The sequence below is a fragment of the Mixophyes fleayi genome, chromosome 3 (genome assembly GCF_038048845.1).
Source record: "Mixophyes fleayi isolate aMixFle1 chromosome 3, aMixFle1.hap1, whole genome shotgun sequence".
NCBI classification, from domain to species: domain Eukaryota; kingdom Metazoa; phylum Chordata; class Amphibia; order Anura; family Limnodynastidae; genus Mixophyes; species Mixophyes fleayi.
The window spans coordinates 255,581,517-255,596,364 of NC_134404.1; the positions used below are offsets into that span (position 1 = coordinate 255,581,517).

Genomic DNA, 14,848 nt, shown 5'->3' on the forward strand with positions numbered 1-14,848 from the left:
ACACTATACTAGAGAGTTTGTGGATAGTTTAATTTGCTAAATTAACCCTTATCACATTGAAAGCCCCCATCTCCTTAAAAAAAACCAAAACAAAACACCCACGAAGCCTTTAACTGATTTTACCTTTTCAGTGACGCCTATGTCCAAAGTAGACTAGAAAAACATGGCGTTTTTTTAACCTTATCAAGTAAATTATTCTTCTGTTCTAATAATAGTACTTATAATTATATCCATATTTGGGATCATTTCATGTTGGCTGGCAAAATTAAATATTGAGAAAAGTGTTTTTGACTTGTAGTGTGTTGCTTTTTTTTCTTTTTCTTCTTTTAAATATATGTCCCTGACTGCACAATAATAAGTTAAAAAAAATAAAATTATTGACGTTAATCTAATGTTTATTTTTAGGTTATGAATGATTTTATCGCATTTTCATCTACTCAAGAAAGCCCCCCTCCTGGTATCGGAACAGTTTTAAGCTGCTGTAAAGGTGTTCTTTCTACTCCAGCTCTTGCTTTTGTCTACACAACAAAATATGAGCTTATGGTAGACCTACTAAGCAAGATGTGTACATTGGCTTGCCATTACTTGGCTTCTGGACAGACCATCACACTTCAAGTATTAAATGTGCTTCACATTTCTTTTATCCAGTATCTACAAGTACAGAGGCAGCAGAGCAACCCAAATAGAGTTTTTACACATGCGCTCACACAACTTTTTCAGCCTTGTTTGCTTTTAAGGAATGCCTTGGATATCGATGTTTGTGATAGTAATAATAGCCGTGAACGTTACCAACTAATCAAAGACATTGAAAGTAACATAGAAGCTGTTCTTCATATTGGTCTTTTCCAGGCTGAACTCCTGTCTTTCTACAATAAAGAGCTGCTTTTGGAATTCGTGAAGTCAGAGAAGAAAAAAGGATCGCTTAAAGTGCTTTTGACTCCAGTATCATCCATCTTGACAAAACTGGGAGATTTCACTTTCTGTGACCCAGAAACACATCTTTCAGTAATAACCAGTTCTGTTCCTCTTCTGTATAAACTTTTTTTAGACTCTTACTGCAAAGATGGAAAAGAAATAATCTGCTTTCACATGCTTGTCAAACTGTTTAAATGTATTCAATCTTCAATTACAGCACAACAAAGGGGTCCAACAGCATCTTTGTCAGGTTGGACCATGGGTCTTGTTTCTCTAGAACAGCTGCTGAACCTTGTTCTCAGTCATAATATTTACAATGTTGCTGTGGACCACATAAGGCATCAGGATGTCCAGTACCTGTTCTACCGTAAGTTAGCAGAAATGCTAGTGTCCAACCCTTGCACCTCTTCACCATCTTGGTTCCATTGCTTGAAAAATTTAAGCCTATTAAACCACCTTATTGTTGAACCAGATATTGCTGCCTTTGTATCATGTGCATGGATTGATGTAGACAGTTCAGACATGCGCATCAGGAAAGCAAAGGAAACTTTGATCAGCAGCCTTTTGCAGACATACACCAAACTTCGCCAGTTTCCAAAGCTGTTCAATGAAATTTTATTGGTGATATGCAAGCCAGCAGCTTGCATAAGACAACCAATTCTTTCTTCTGGCTTGACTGTAAAGCTTGCAGATTTTCTTGTTCAGCTTCCCCCTAATCAAATTTTCGATACTTGGGCCATGGTTTTGGAAAAATGTCATTGTGTTATCCTTCCAGACATTAAAGATAAAACGGATGTTTGCTTAAAATTGGTTTCCCTGAGCTCTATTCTTCATTCCTTGATATTTAACATGAAGAGCTTAGATAATAGTACCCCAGTGCCAGTTCTCCAGAGGTTCCAAAATCTAATGAAACAAGTGACGGATAAACTGATAGGGCCTTCTCTAAATCTTCTTAAGGATGCAGAGCCTGCAACTTGGATTCCGAAACTATGTGATGCTGTTCTGTTACTCCTCTACACATGGATAGAAGCAGACACTGTGACTACACTGAATTGCAATAAATATGTTTCTCAGATACGTAAACTGTCCCTTCCATTGGACTCTCCGATGGAGGGTTGGGACTTCTCGTTATTCTTTGAAGATAAAGAATGTTGGTCTAAAGTGTATAGACTTTGCACACGATCAAATCCAGTCAGCATGTTCTGCCTAGAGCTTCTTTCCATACAGAAACTGAAACATATTCTAATGCAAATTCACTCCCCAACTGAATCTGATCAACTCACAATTCAAGCAGCTGTATCTTTTGTTGTTCATTCTAGTAGTTCTCATACAGTTCCCAAACATCATGAATCTTGGAGTGGAAATGCTAGTGAAGTTAATATTGATTGTTTCCTTGTGGCTCATTGGCACCTTATTGTATCAAACCTCATAATCATTCATACATATTTGCCACTGGAGGATGTCAACAATATAACAGATTTTCTCCTTGAGACCATGATATCTACGCACGACACAAATGACCATGTTGACAAAGATAAATCAGTTACTTTTAAAGAAGTGTCTGCAAGTTTACTCCAAAGTGATTATTTTCCTGAGATGCATGTTTTGCAATGTGCTTTTATAAATAGCATCATTAAAAAGTGTGCGATGGTACTAAGAGAGCAAACTGCTTTACGTGAGATTTTTGGTCTACTTTCTGCAAAAGATTTACTTTGGCATGAAGATTTTGTTTCTGCATACAATAAAGGAAGTAAAATAAGTGCAAATCCCAAAATCCGTACCTCCGGTTGTGAAGACTCAATGTGCATTAAGAATCTGGAGAATGTTGTACAGTATATATCTATGACCAAAGCAAATTTCACTGCAAATTTAAGCAAGTCTGATATAAACCATTTAATTGGTGTGATAGAATTTATTTCTTCATTGAAACCTGACAGCCTGACACCCTCAGACCAATGTCGCTGCTTACTGCTGCTGTTGTCTTTAATTAGTGCAAGTTCTTTTGAGAATTTCCGTCTTGCATATGTTTGTTACAGGCTAATGACATGCCTATTAAGTGGGAAACATGCCAACTCCTTATTCAAACTGTTACATGCCAGTGACGTTCTTATACTTTTAATGAAAACGATTCAGGTAGCCACCTGGGAGTTGGTTGATATTGAAAAGGATCAGTGTTGGACAGAATTTGTTCATATTATTCAGTCTTTCTTTGAAACCTTCCTTACTTTGGTCTTTGAGAGAAAGCAGAGCCTTTTCCTTAATCTAGAGAAATTTGCAACATTTGTGGTTAATTCTTTTCCTAATGCAGACAGCAAAGACTGGAATTCTTGTGTTGGTCAATTACTTATTGTTGCACTCAACAGTTTGTGCCACCATTTAACAACTTACACCCAGAAGCAAAATGCAAATAAACAGCAGATTGAAATTTTGTTTTCTCTGTTGCAACAAGTTGTTGCAAAAATGAACATGATTGTCAGACAATGCTTAAAGGTCAGTGAACCTTGTCAGATTTTGCCTTCATTTCTAGTATCCTGTACAACCACTCTTCTAGAAGCGGAGATTAGTTGCTATTCTAAAGGCAACCTTCAGAACATTGAACTGTACAGAAGTTTTTGCTCACAAATTCTACGAGAGCTTTGTTATGCAAAGAAACAAAATGCATTTTTGAAATCTGCCTTACATTATCTGAAAATATATCTTGCTGTGAAAGAAATCCACACTGGACAGCAAAGGATGGTCATTCCTGTATTCATATCTTTGACTAAACTACTTGCTAGTAAGTATTTTATATATGTGTAGGTGCACCGTTATGTATGTCACTACTATGCTTCTACTATACCGCATCATGAGAGTAATTTACAAACAATGACTAATAACTTTTATCTGTCTAGTGCCGCTTAGAGAAGGAAAACAAAGGTTTGGTTGCTACAGTTTTTACTGACCCTTCTCAAAGATACAAATATGCACTTAAATACAACTTAAAACGTTTTATTTTGTCTCCAAAGAGATGAAGTAAAACCCTTTCCCACCTACATTTATGTCATGCCCTGTCTTACCCCAGTCTACGTTTCTTGACAAAGATTTAAACATTTGCCATTCGGTACCTTGGTAGGCAACCACAACTTTCCATCTGGTCACTATTACATTAGGAAATTTCTTTGTGTTGCAGACAAGGTAATACATTTAAATGATGTATTTCATGCTTGAGATAACAGAAGAATACCTAGAATTGTCAAATCATCTTATTTGTGAGGTATTTAAAAAAAAAAAAATGTTGCTGGGCATCTTTTAACTATAATTCATCCTCATTCTGTTTATTTTATTATTCTTAGATGTACCGTTATATTTAATAGTAATTTTCTAAAGCTACCCACATACACACAGCAATCTGGCTGTTTGGCATGGCCACACACAGCACAGTATGACCTAACCATTGGCACTTATTAGCAAATTCAGAGGCGATCCTGTTTCTCAAGTTATAAAAGTGAGGCCCCAGCTCATTTAGGTTTTTTTTCCTGCAGAACTTTTAGTTGTCTAGTTTGTATTCATGGCTATGACGGAAATAGAACAGAAAATTTTACTTCAAAGTAAATGTTAGTATATAACAGTAATAATTTTTCAACGAGGATTTAAAAAGCAAGGTGTTCTGCTCTACATAGGGAGAGCGGTAGGCATTGGTTTCCCCTACACCAAGCTCTCTTTAAAGACAATTTAACACAACGTTATAAATTTAAGTTTTATATTAAAGGTATTCTCTACCCAAAACAATTTGTACACTACTAATTTATATAATTTTTGTGTGAGTAATTGGAATGTGAAATTACCAGTGGGATAACTCGATGTTCTGTTTGCGCAGCTTGAGATTGCTGCTGTAGGAAATAGAATCTGGGATGTCCTGCAAGTGTTTTATGTTGTACCATCGGCCTCTCCCTTTCAGACTTCAGAAAAGCTATTGAAGATTGTCATCTGGGCATTTTTTTTTTTTTTTTTTGTACTTTTAATTTTCACTGTTGCTTGCCAGCACTGCCACATGCACTGCTGCTGTGCTGTTTCTAATTTCACGCCTGGCTTTCAGGTTAGCGTATCCGATTACGGACTCTTTACTGCTTCTATGGTCTTGCCAATTTGCTTTTTCTAATCCACTGCTTTTAAAAGCTGTTGTGATAACAAGCTGGCTGTAAAGGGATCAGAGAAGCCGGTTTCAAATCTCACTCTGGTTGATGTAATCATTTATTCACTGACTTGAGCCAGGAAGCTGGAGATTTGAAGCAGAAGTTTTGGGTAGAGAACCCCTTTTAGTCATGCATAGACTAATCAGTCTTGCCCTAATGTTCAGTATTTTGCAGAGGTAATGGTGAGATAGGTACACGTTACAAATTTTTCAGTCCATAAGATGAAAGTTTTTGCTCTAAAAATGCTTGAACAATGAGCTCTATGTTTGTAATGGGGCCAAAAAAATTGTAATTTTCTTGCCAAGTGTGGCTGCATTGCTGCTGCATTCCTCGTTACTTTCCCCCTTTGCTGGAATTTTCTAGTTTAAATACATAACACCATCTTGGCTTACACCTGTATATGCTTTTGAATGCTACTAAATTTACTGAAAGTGTAGAGTACTTTCAGGTTAGAGGAGGATCTGGGAGACATTTCGAGGTGTGTGCTGTTTAGTTTTCCCGCTTGTTTCAGGCTCAACAAACCAGTTTTTGTACATTGCTTCCCCTAGGCTGTGGAGAGTGGGACCCTGGAGTGAAAATTACCTAAGATCCCAGCTGTTAAACCAAAAGTACAAAAATAAACACACGCAATTTTAGAATGACACTTGATAACCATTAAATATAAAATAAAATTTTATTTTATGATCTAACGTAGTCAAGATCATACCTGGGGAAAACATTTCTCCATATAAAGCAGTATGCATCATCTGTGGTCTCACCGTGATAACTGCCAGCCACTTGCTGTTCACCAGAATGTGCAAGGGCCTGAGTTGGTGCTTCTGACTGTCCTCCCACTCGCGCCCACCCTCTGCAGTGGTGCATAGCCCCATTTTTCTGTTGGGGCTGTGAGGCAAACTACTCTAAATATATCCCAATTGTAAAGCTCAATGGAATATGCTGGCACTATATAAATAAATGATGATCCTTGCCAGATTACCATTTACCTGACCCCGAGGGCTCCCTTACTATGGTCAATTTTCACTCTACCTTGGAATGCTGCTTTAAATTATACATTCACACCTAGGATTGTAGATGTGATACTTACAACATTTTATCTTAAAAAAAAAAAAAAAAACCAGCAAAGTTTGTTTGTTTTGTAATATATGAAAATGTTTTACTTACTGTACTCTCTTCCTGTCTGAGGTCTCTGGATTGGCAATGAGCTCTTTCAGAGTGTAGAAGTAGAGATAAAAGACCTATTTACCCAGGTGACGGAGAGTTGTAGCTGTGAAGAATTCTACACTATAATGAAATCTACACTACATGGACTTCAAGTAACCAACTTGTGGAAAAACAATTATAAGGTTGGTGTTAAAAAAATTATATATATATATATATATATATATATATATATATATATATATATATATATATATATATATATATATATTTTCACTTCTGTAGCTTATTCTCAGTCTCACCAGTCTTTCAGTTGTACTTTTGTAATTTATCTGTTGATATGCAGTTGTAATCTGCTATACATAGGCAGAACAACTAGAACATTAAAAATAAGGTTCAATGAACACAGACGCAATATTTTGAATGGTTTCAGAGCACATAGTGAGTGTCTCTTGACACAAAACTTAAATTATGGACATCTATGGTTTGATTTCTTTGCATGTGTGGATTGCAAGAATTGTTGCTGACATTTGGTCTAAATATCATTACAGTAGCCACAAAATATAGATTTACTGAGGAAAATGTTGATGTGTTCAGTACTTATTTCACCCGCTGTATATAAAATGAAAAGTCAGATAACTTCTAGTAATTCGCCACAAAACAAAAAACACTCACTCTCTCTCTCACTTAGAGGAAGAAAAATGTAACATATCTTACAGCCTACAGCTCTGGAACTACAAGTCCCAGCATTTAACTAAATACTATTCGGCTTCAATGTGTTGATGTCACTCCGGAGACACTTTAATTACTCTTGAATTATTGAAGCATACTCTAAAAACCTTTTTATCAGTTATACATGCATTGTCACATAAACAAAACCACAAGCCCCCTTCCTTCACTCCAACACACACTTTCTTACACAGTAAAGGGGGGGTACATTCCATCCTCTCCTCCATACCTTGCTCGGTGCCATTTTAACACAGATTGAAACTGTCTGTCTAAAATATTTCTCACTACATCACAATTTTTACACAGAATTTTTCATCATCATCAACATTTATTTATATAGCACCAGCAAATTCCGTAGCACTTTACAATTGGGAACAAACATTAATAAAACAATACTGGGTAATACATACAGACAGAGGTAAGAGAACCCTGCTCGCAAGCTTACAATCTATAGGACATTGGGAGTTTGAAACACAAGGAAATGTGCTACATCGTATTGCACAATGGACCAGCTAGAATGCAAAGGTAAAAGTACTGAGTGGGCTGTGTGTGTGGCAATGTTGGTCAGAGGGTTGTTGTCTTGCGTTAGCTGTGTAGAGGGTGGTAATAGGGAAATCTGGGGAGATTAAGATGGTGGTTGAGGAATATCATAAGCTTGTCTGAAGAGGTGGGTTTTCAGAGAATGCTTGAAGCTTTGAAGACTAGAGGAAAGTCTTACTGTGCGAGGGAGGGAATTCCACAAAGTGGGTGCAGCCCAGAAAAAGTTATGTAACCGAGAATGGGAGGATGTGATGAGAGTGGAAGAGAGAGACGTAGATCTTGTGCAGAATGGAGGTGTCGAGTAGGGAGATATTTTGTGACAAGTGAGGAAATGTATGTCGGTGCAATTTTGTTGATGGCCTTGTATGTTAGTAGAAGATTTTTATATTGGATTCGTTAAAATACAGGCAACCAATGTAGAGACTGACAGAGTGACTCAGCAGAGGAATAACGGTTTGCAAGGAAAATCCGTCTAGCTGCTGCGTGCAAAATAGATTTTAGGGGTTCGCGTCTGACTTTGGAAAAGACCAGTAAGGAGGGAATTGCAATAGTCGATGCGGGAGATGATGAGTGCATGAATTAAGGTTTTTGCAGTGTCTTGTGTGAGATATGTGCGTATTCTGGAAATGTTCTTTAGGTGTATGTAACATGATTTAGATATAGAGTTGATGTGGGGAATAAACGACAGTTGTGAGTCAAGGATTACACAAAGGCATTGAGCTTGCGGGGTGGGATTTATGGTCATGTTATCAACAGAAATAGAAATGTCGGGCAGGAAGCTTTTGTTTTTGGGTGGGAATATTATTCATTCAGTTTTTGAAAGATTGAGTTTGAGTTGGCGGGAAGACATCCAAGATGAAATGGCAGAAAGACAGTCACTAACGCGAGACAACACAGATGGTGAAAGATCAGGAGAGGATAGATAGATTTGTGTATCATCCATATAGAGATGATACTGAAATCCAAAGGAGCTTATTAGTTTTCCAAGAGAAGTGGTGTAGATAGAGAATAGCCGAGGACCTAGGACTGAGCCTTGTGGTACTCAAACTGATAAAGGAAGCGGAGCAGGGGTGGATCCAGAGAAATTAACATTGAAAGAGCGATTAGATAGGTAGGATGAGAACCAGGATAGGACAGTGCCTTCAAGACCTAGGGATTGTAGCATTTGTATGAGGAGAGAGTGGTCAACTGTGTCAAATGCAGCAGAGACATCCAGGAGAATTAGAAGAGAGTATTGGTTATTACTTTTTGCTGTGATCAAATCGTTGACAACCTTGGTCAGCGCAGTCTCTGTGGAGTGTTGAGAGCGAAAGCCTGACTGAAGAGGATCCAAAAGGGTTTTTTTTTGTTTTTTTAATGGGTGTAATCACTGCATGCTTGAATAGTGATAGAAAAATACCAGTAGAAAGAGAGAGATTACAGATTTTAGTCAGAGGGGGAATGAGCACAGGAGACAGGGGCCTACTAATTTGTGAGGGAAAGGGATCAAGAGGACAGGAGGTAGGGTAGGAAAATGAGAAGAGTAGAAATTTCCTCTTCATTTGTGGTATCAAATGAAGAGAGTGTTAGAGGGTGCTACAAAGGAATTGAGCTGGTTGCTTGTTGAGGGAGATGATACCATTTCAAGTCTGATCTTGTCTATTTTGTCCTTGAAATAGGAAGCAAGATCCTACATGGATGGTAGTTGGAGGATTTGGGGCGGGAGGATTGAAAAGAGATTTAAATGTGTTAAAAAGGCGTTTGGGGTTAGAAGCCTGAGCATAGGTGAGAGATTGGAAGTATATTTGTTTTGCAGCGTACAGAACATTTCTATAGGAGTGGTAGATACCAGGATATGTGATGAAATCATTAGAGGTACAAGATTTATGCCAGTGACGTTCTGCTTTTACGAGAGTTTTTGTAGAGTTCGTGTTACTTTAGTGTGCCACGGTTGGCAACAAAGTCTACGCGGAGTATGTAGTGTCTGAGCCACTTGATCAAGGGCAGTTACTAGGATTTGGTGAAAATGGGGTACTGCCTGATCAGGGGAGGAGAGTGTAGAAATTGGGGTGAGAAGGTGTTGGAGAGAGGTGGAAAACTGTTGAAGAGCAATAGAGTTGATATTCCTGCGGTTGTGAGGAGGCTTGGACGAGTTTGACACTAGGGAGGGTAAAGAACTGGGGGTGAGTGAGTAACTAATAAGGGGATCTGAGAGGGAGAAAGGAGTGTTAAGGAAATAAGAAACTGAGCATAGTCTAGAGACAACAAGATCAAGACAGTGGCAATCCTGATGAATAGCAGATGCACTGTCATGATTTCAATCCACTGGGATGTTGAAATCGCCCATGATGGTGGGAATGTCAGAGGATCAGAAGTGAGGGAGCCATGCAGAGAAGTAGATGACGGCAACACACATAGAGAACGGGTTAAAAATCCTAACAGCATGTACTTCAAATGATGTAAACGTGAGTGATGGGATATTTGGTAGAACTGTGAATGTGCACTGTGGGGAGAGAAATAGTCCAACCCCCCTCTTCTTGTCTGCCTCCTGGTCTGGGGGGTGGGTGAAATTGAGATCACCATGTGACAGGGCTGCGGTTGAGGCAGTGTCTGGTTTGCGTGAGCCATGTTTCTGTTGTTGCTAGAAAGTTTAGGTTGTTTGAGAGGAAGAGATCATGTACGGAGGTAAGTTTGTTACAAACAGCGTGCATTCCAGAGGGCACATTTAAAGGACTTTGGAAGAGAGTTGAGACAGGAGATGCATTTGAGACTTGCTGTATTTTTGTAGTGTTCAGATTTATGCATGTGGGAGAATTGAGAGGGACCTTGATTAGGTGATATATCACCAGCTAATAGAAGCAGGGAGGAAGAAAGGTAGGAAAGAAGATTGTAAGATGTGTATCTTTTCAGTTTCTGGCGACAGGGTGAGGCTATTAAAGTTATGAGTGTTCACTAGAGGTGAGTGAAGTAATGAAGGGGCAATGTGGATAACTGTTTGTGCTGCAGGATGGGTGAGGGATGATATAGTCCTAAAATTAATGCATGAATATTGTGGCTCTTGTAGCCACCATCTGTAAATTTTATGTATAGCATTATTTATTATTATTATTATTATTATTATTATTATTATTAATCGTAGATTTGTAAGGTTCCACAGTGCTGTACACTAGGGAAGACAAGGACATACATAAAACAGGACATATGTAAAACAAGAACAGACAAGGCAGACAAAATGAATGGAGACTTGAAAACAAAGGGTATGGAGGACCCTGCTCATTAGAAAGCTAACATTCTAAAGGGAAGAGGGCACAGCTGAAACAAGAGGAGCGTGGGTCAGAGTGGAGATTGGGATAGTTGTCAGGGTGCATTATTGTGAACAGTGTTATCGAGGATAAGGTCACCTCAAAGAGGTGGGTTTTCAAAGAGCATCTAAAGATTTGAAGGCTGTGGGAAAGTCTGATTGAGCGTGGTAGGAAATTCCATAACTGAGGAGCAGCACGAGAGAAGTCTTGTAGGCGGGAGTGAGGTGGTTATCAGAGACGAGACAAGGCACAGGTCAGAGGTAGATCTAAGAGGGCAAGAGGGAGAGTATTTTGATATGAGATTTGAGATATATTCACGGCGGGTGTTGTTGAGGGTTTTGTAGGAAAGGGTGAGTAATCTGAATTTGATCCTAGAGGACACAAGGAGCCAGTGTACCGATTTGCAAAGTGGTGCAGCAGGCGTGGAGTGGTGAGAGGAAGATCAGTCTTGCAGCAGCATTTAGGAAGGATTGAAATGTGGATATATTGGAGTCAGAAATGCCAGATAGAAGGAGGCTGCAATAGTCAAGACAGGAGATGATGAGAGAATGGATAAGTGTTTTGGTAGCATATTGAGTAAAAAAAGTCGACAGGACTGCAAGAGAGTCTGGATGTGAGGAATAAAGCAGAGGGCGGAGTCAAGTGTGACACCAAGGCAGCGGGCTTGGGAGACTGAGGAAATTCTGGTGTTATTGACAATGAGGGAGATTTGAGAGCAGGTGGTGACTCTGGCAGCAGGGAAGATAATAGGTTCTGTTTTGATAATGTTGAGCTTTAGGTAGCGTTGTGGAGATATATATATATATATATATATATATATATATATATATATATATATATATATATATATATATATATATCTCTGTCTCTGTCTCTGTCTCTGTCGACAGTTGGTGACACAAGATAGTACAGAAGGAGAGAGGTCGGGGAAGAGATATAGATTTGGGTGTCCTCAGCGTAGCGGTGGTATTAGAGGCAAAATGAGCGAATTAGTGCCTCAAGAGAAGAGGTGTACAATGAAAAAAAGTAAAGGGCCAAGAACAGAGCCTTGTGGAATCTCAACAGATAGTGGGAGTGGAGTGGAGGGGAGGATGTGCCAGAGGTAGAAACTCTAAAGGAGCAGTTCGATAGGTAGGAAGTGAACCAGGAAAGGACTGTCCCTAAAACCAATGGAGGTAAAGGGTGTGTAGGAGAAGAGGATGATCAACAGTATCAAAAGCAGCAGAGAGGTCTAGGAGAGTGAGTATGAAGAAATTACCCTTAGATTTTACAGTAAGTAGATCATTGGTCACTTTTGTGAGAGCAGTTTCGGTGGAATGTTGGGGGCGGAAGCCTGATTGCAGAGAGTCGAGAATGGAATGAGAGGAGAGAAAGTGAGACAGGCGTTTGTATACTAATCGCTCAAGTAATTTGGAGGTAAAGGGGAGGAGAGAAATAGGTGAGCACATGTTTAAAGGAGGATGGAAATATGCCAGTGGAGAGAGACGGGTTGAAGAGATGAGTTAGAGATGGGCATGCGGTTGAGGATAGGGAGCGGAGTAGTTGGGAGGGAATAGAGTCGAGTGGACAGGTTGTAGGGTGAGATAATGAGTGCAGAGACTTCGTCTTCAGTTACTGGAGAGAATGACTTAAGGGTGGATTGGGGAGTGTTTATAATGAGTGGAATTTGGCATGAGGAAATATCTTGTCGAATGGTGTTCTTTTTGTCTTTGAAATGGGCGGCAAAATCATGGGCAGGGAGAGAGGAGGAGGTGCAGGTGGACAGAGAAGTGAGTTGAAGGTGGCAAAGAGGCGATGAGGGTTAGAAGACTGGGTGCATATTAGAGGTTTAAAGAATGTTTGTTTGGCATTTGAAAGGGCAGTAAGATGAAAGGATAAATTAATAGTGGAGGAAATCCCGATAGGAACTAGATTTCCTCTAGTGGCACTCTGCAGTGCGGGAGCACTTTTGCAGGTAGTGGGTCTGTTTGTTGAGCCATGGCTGGGGTTTGGATTGTCGGAGACTATATGTAGTAGCTGAAGCTGCATTGTGTAAGGCTGAAGTGAATGTTTTGTTACAAAAAGAGGCAGCCTGATCAGGATAGGGCAATGCAATAATTTGAGAATATAGTTATTTTAGTGAAAATGAGAAGTAGATTGTGTTAAGAACACTTAGGTTTCATTGTGTATTTGGGTGCAGGGGGAAGGGCATGAGGTAAGGTGAGGCTGAAGGAAAGGAGGTTGTGGTCAGAGTGGGAAGGCTTAATTGGAGAAACTAGAGATGGAGCAGTAGCGGGAGAAGACAAGGTCAAGGGAGTGCCCATCACAGTGGGTAGGAGATGATGTCCATTGGGACTGACCAAACGAGGTGAAAGAAGTTTAGTGGCAGAAGAGACAGTGGGATTATCAATGGGAATGTTGAAATCACCTAGTATGAGTGTAGGCAGGGCAAAGGATAGGAAATAAGTGAGCCAGGCCACAAAGTTTTCAAGGAATTGGAAAACTGGAACTGGGGGGCGATAATTGACAGCAATACGCAGGTGGAGAGGATAAAATAGACGGATAGTGTGGACTTCAAAGGTAAAAAAATGAGAGTGAGGGTTCAGAGGGTATGACTTGGAAGGTGCAACTTGGAGAGGGTAGAATGTCTGCTCCACCACCTTGTCTGTTTCTGGGTCTGGGAGTGTGGCTGAGAGAGAGGTGAGTCAGGTTTCTGTAATGGCAATGAGGTTAAGGGATTTAGAAATGAATATATTATGGATTGTCAGGATGAGAGCATAAATCTGATATGCTGAAATAGAATATTGAATGTCAGGGCCCAAAATAAAACTTTGCATGGATACATAAATTAACCTGATCTTCAACTCAGATAAATTTTGTGACCAAATGAGCCCAGTAGGAGGTAATTGAGTTAGGCAAACACTTTGTGAAGAGACCAGCTTAAGATATGAAGATCACAGACATCCATTGTATTTGATCATGATTTCCCTAGCTAATTGACTTCCTTTCAATAGGGTTGTAACACAAACTAACCCCTGGGTGTAAATTGGAGTGCCATATGCCTAGGTGCGAATCTTGGAGACTCTTGTATAAAAATCTGCATGGTCTTTATGCAGGTATATAGAAATATGAACTTCAAAGGAAAGGCCTTAGTTTTTCATATTTTAGAAAATCCCTCTGCCACTCCGTACTGAGGGAAAAAACCACAACAGTGTTTTAAAACATAGATACCAACTACACAGGGAACAGCCATAGTCACATGTATTTCAGGATGATATTGGATATTGTTGTAATCTCTTCATATTTGGTATTTAAATGTGCGGGAAATTATGATCTGTTTATTGAGAGGAAAGTTATGTCTCTGGGAGATATCTGAGGAAAGCTAAGAAAGGTCAAAACTTAGAGTAGAGCGCTATCTCCATATCTAAATATTCCTAAGAGGTAGCAAGAGCTGCTCACTAAAAGGGGAATCCCTTCCCTGTTCAGTAGAAATAGTGTAAAAGTGAGCGCTCAATTGCTCCTTTTCGGTGACAATTGTCAATGTTAGAGTTTAATAAAATTGAATAAATAGGTTGATTAGATAGATTAAATCAATCCTAGATGTATGTTGACTGTGACCAGCGGGAAACTGATTACCTGGATTATGATAATTGATCGTATAAATGCAATGTGTGCAGATAAAATCATACATTTAATAAATAAAATAAACAACCATGTGTGCCGGCCACATCAATTACATGTAAATAGAGTTATAAAATACAAATGATACATTGGTACATAATAAATACCACTGAACAATGGAAGACGAACAGCAATATTGCAGCTGGTGTAACCCAATATACTGTCCGATACAGTGAGTCCGATATCATAAGTCCCCGAGGGAATTGATCGAAGATGGAGTATGAGCGGCTAGTTACAAGTCCTCGGACTCAAGTATTAAAATGGCCAAGTTAATGTCCTGATCGTATAAATCTTGGAGGCATTCAGGGTGAATAAGTGTCCCAGCTTGATAAGAGATGGTATTGGCCGTGTAGAAAGCAGACCATCCAGGCACTGATCCTAGCGGCGTGTAGT

The 14,848-nt window shown here is 39.4% G+C and overlaps 1 protein-coding gene across 2 annotated transcripts in view; it reads left to right on the plus strand.

Moving 5' to 3' along the window:
- URB2 (URB2 ribosome biogenesis homolog) overlaps window positions 1–14,848 on the plus strand; it is a 72,599-nt gene that overhangs the window by 20,584 nt on the left and 37,167 nt on the right. For both annotated transcript variants that reach the window (XM_075203455.1, XM_075203456.1), the window contains exons 4-5: window positions 406–3,691; window positions 6,270–6,430. In XM_075203455.1, the coding sequence (XP_075059556.1) occupies window positions 406–3,691; window positions 6,270–6,430 (3,447 nt within the window). The remainder of the gene's footprint in view (window positions 1–405; window positions 3,692–6,269; window positions 6,431–14,848) is intronic.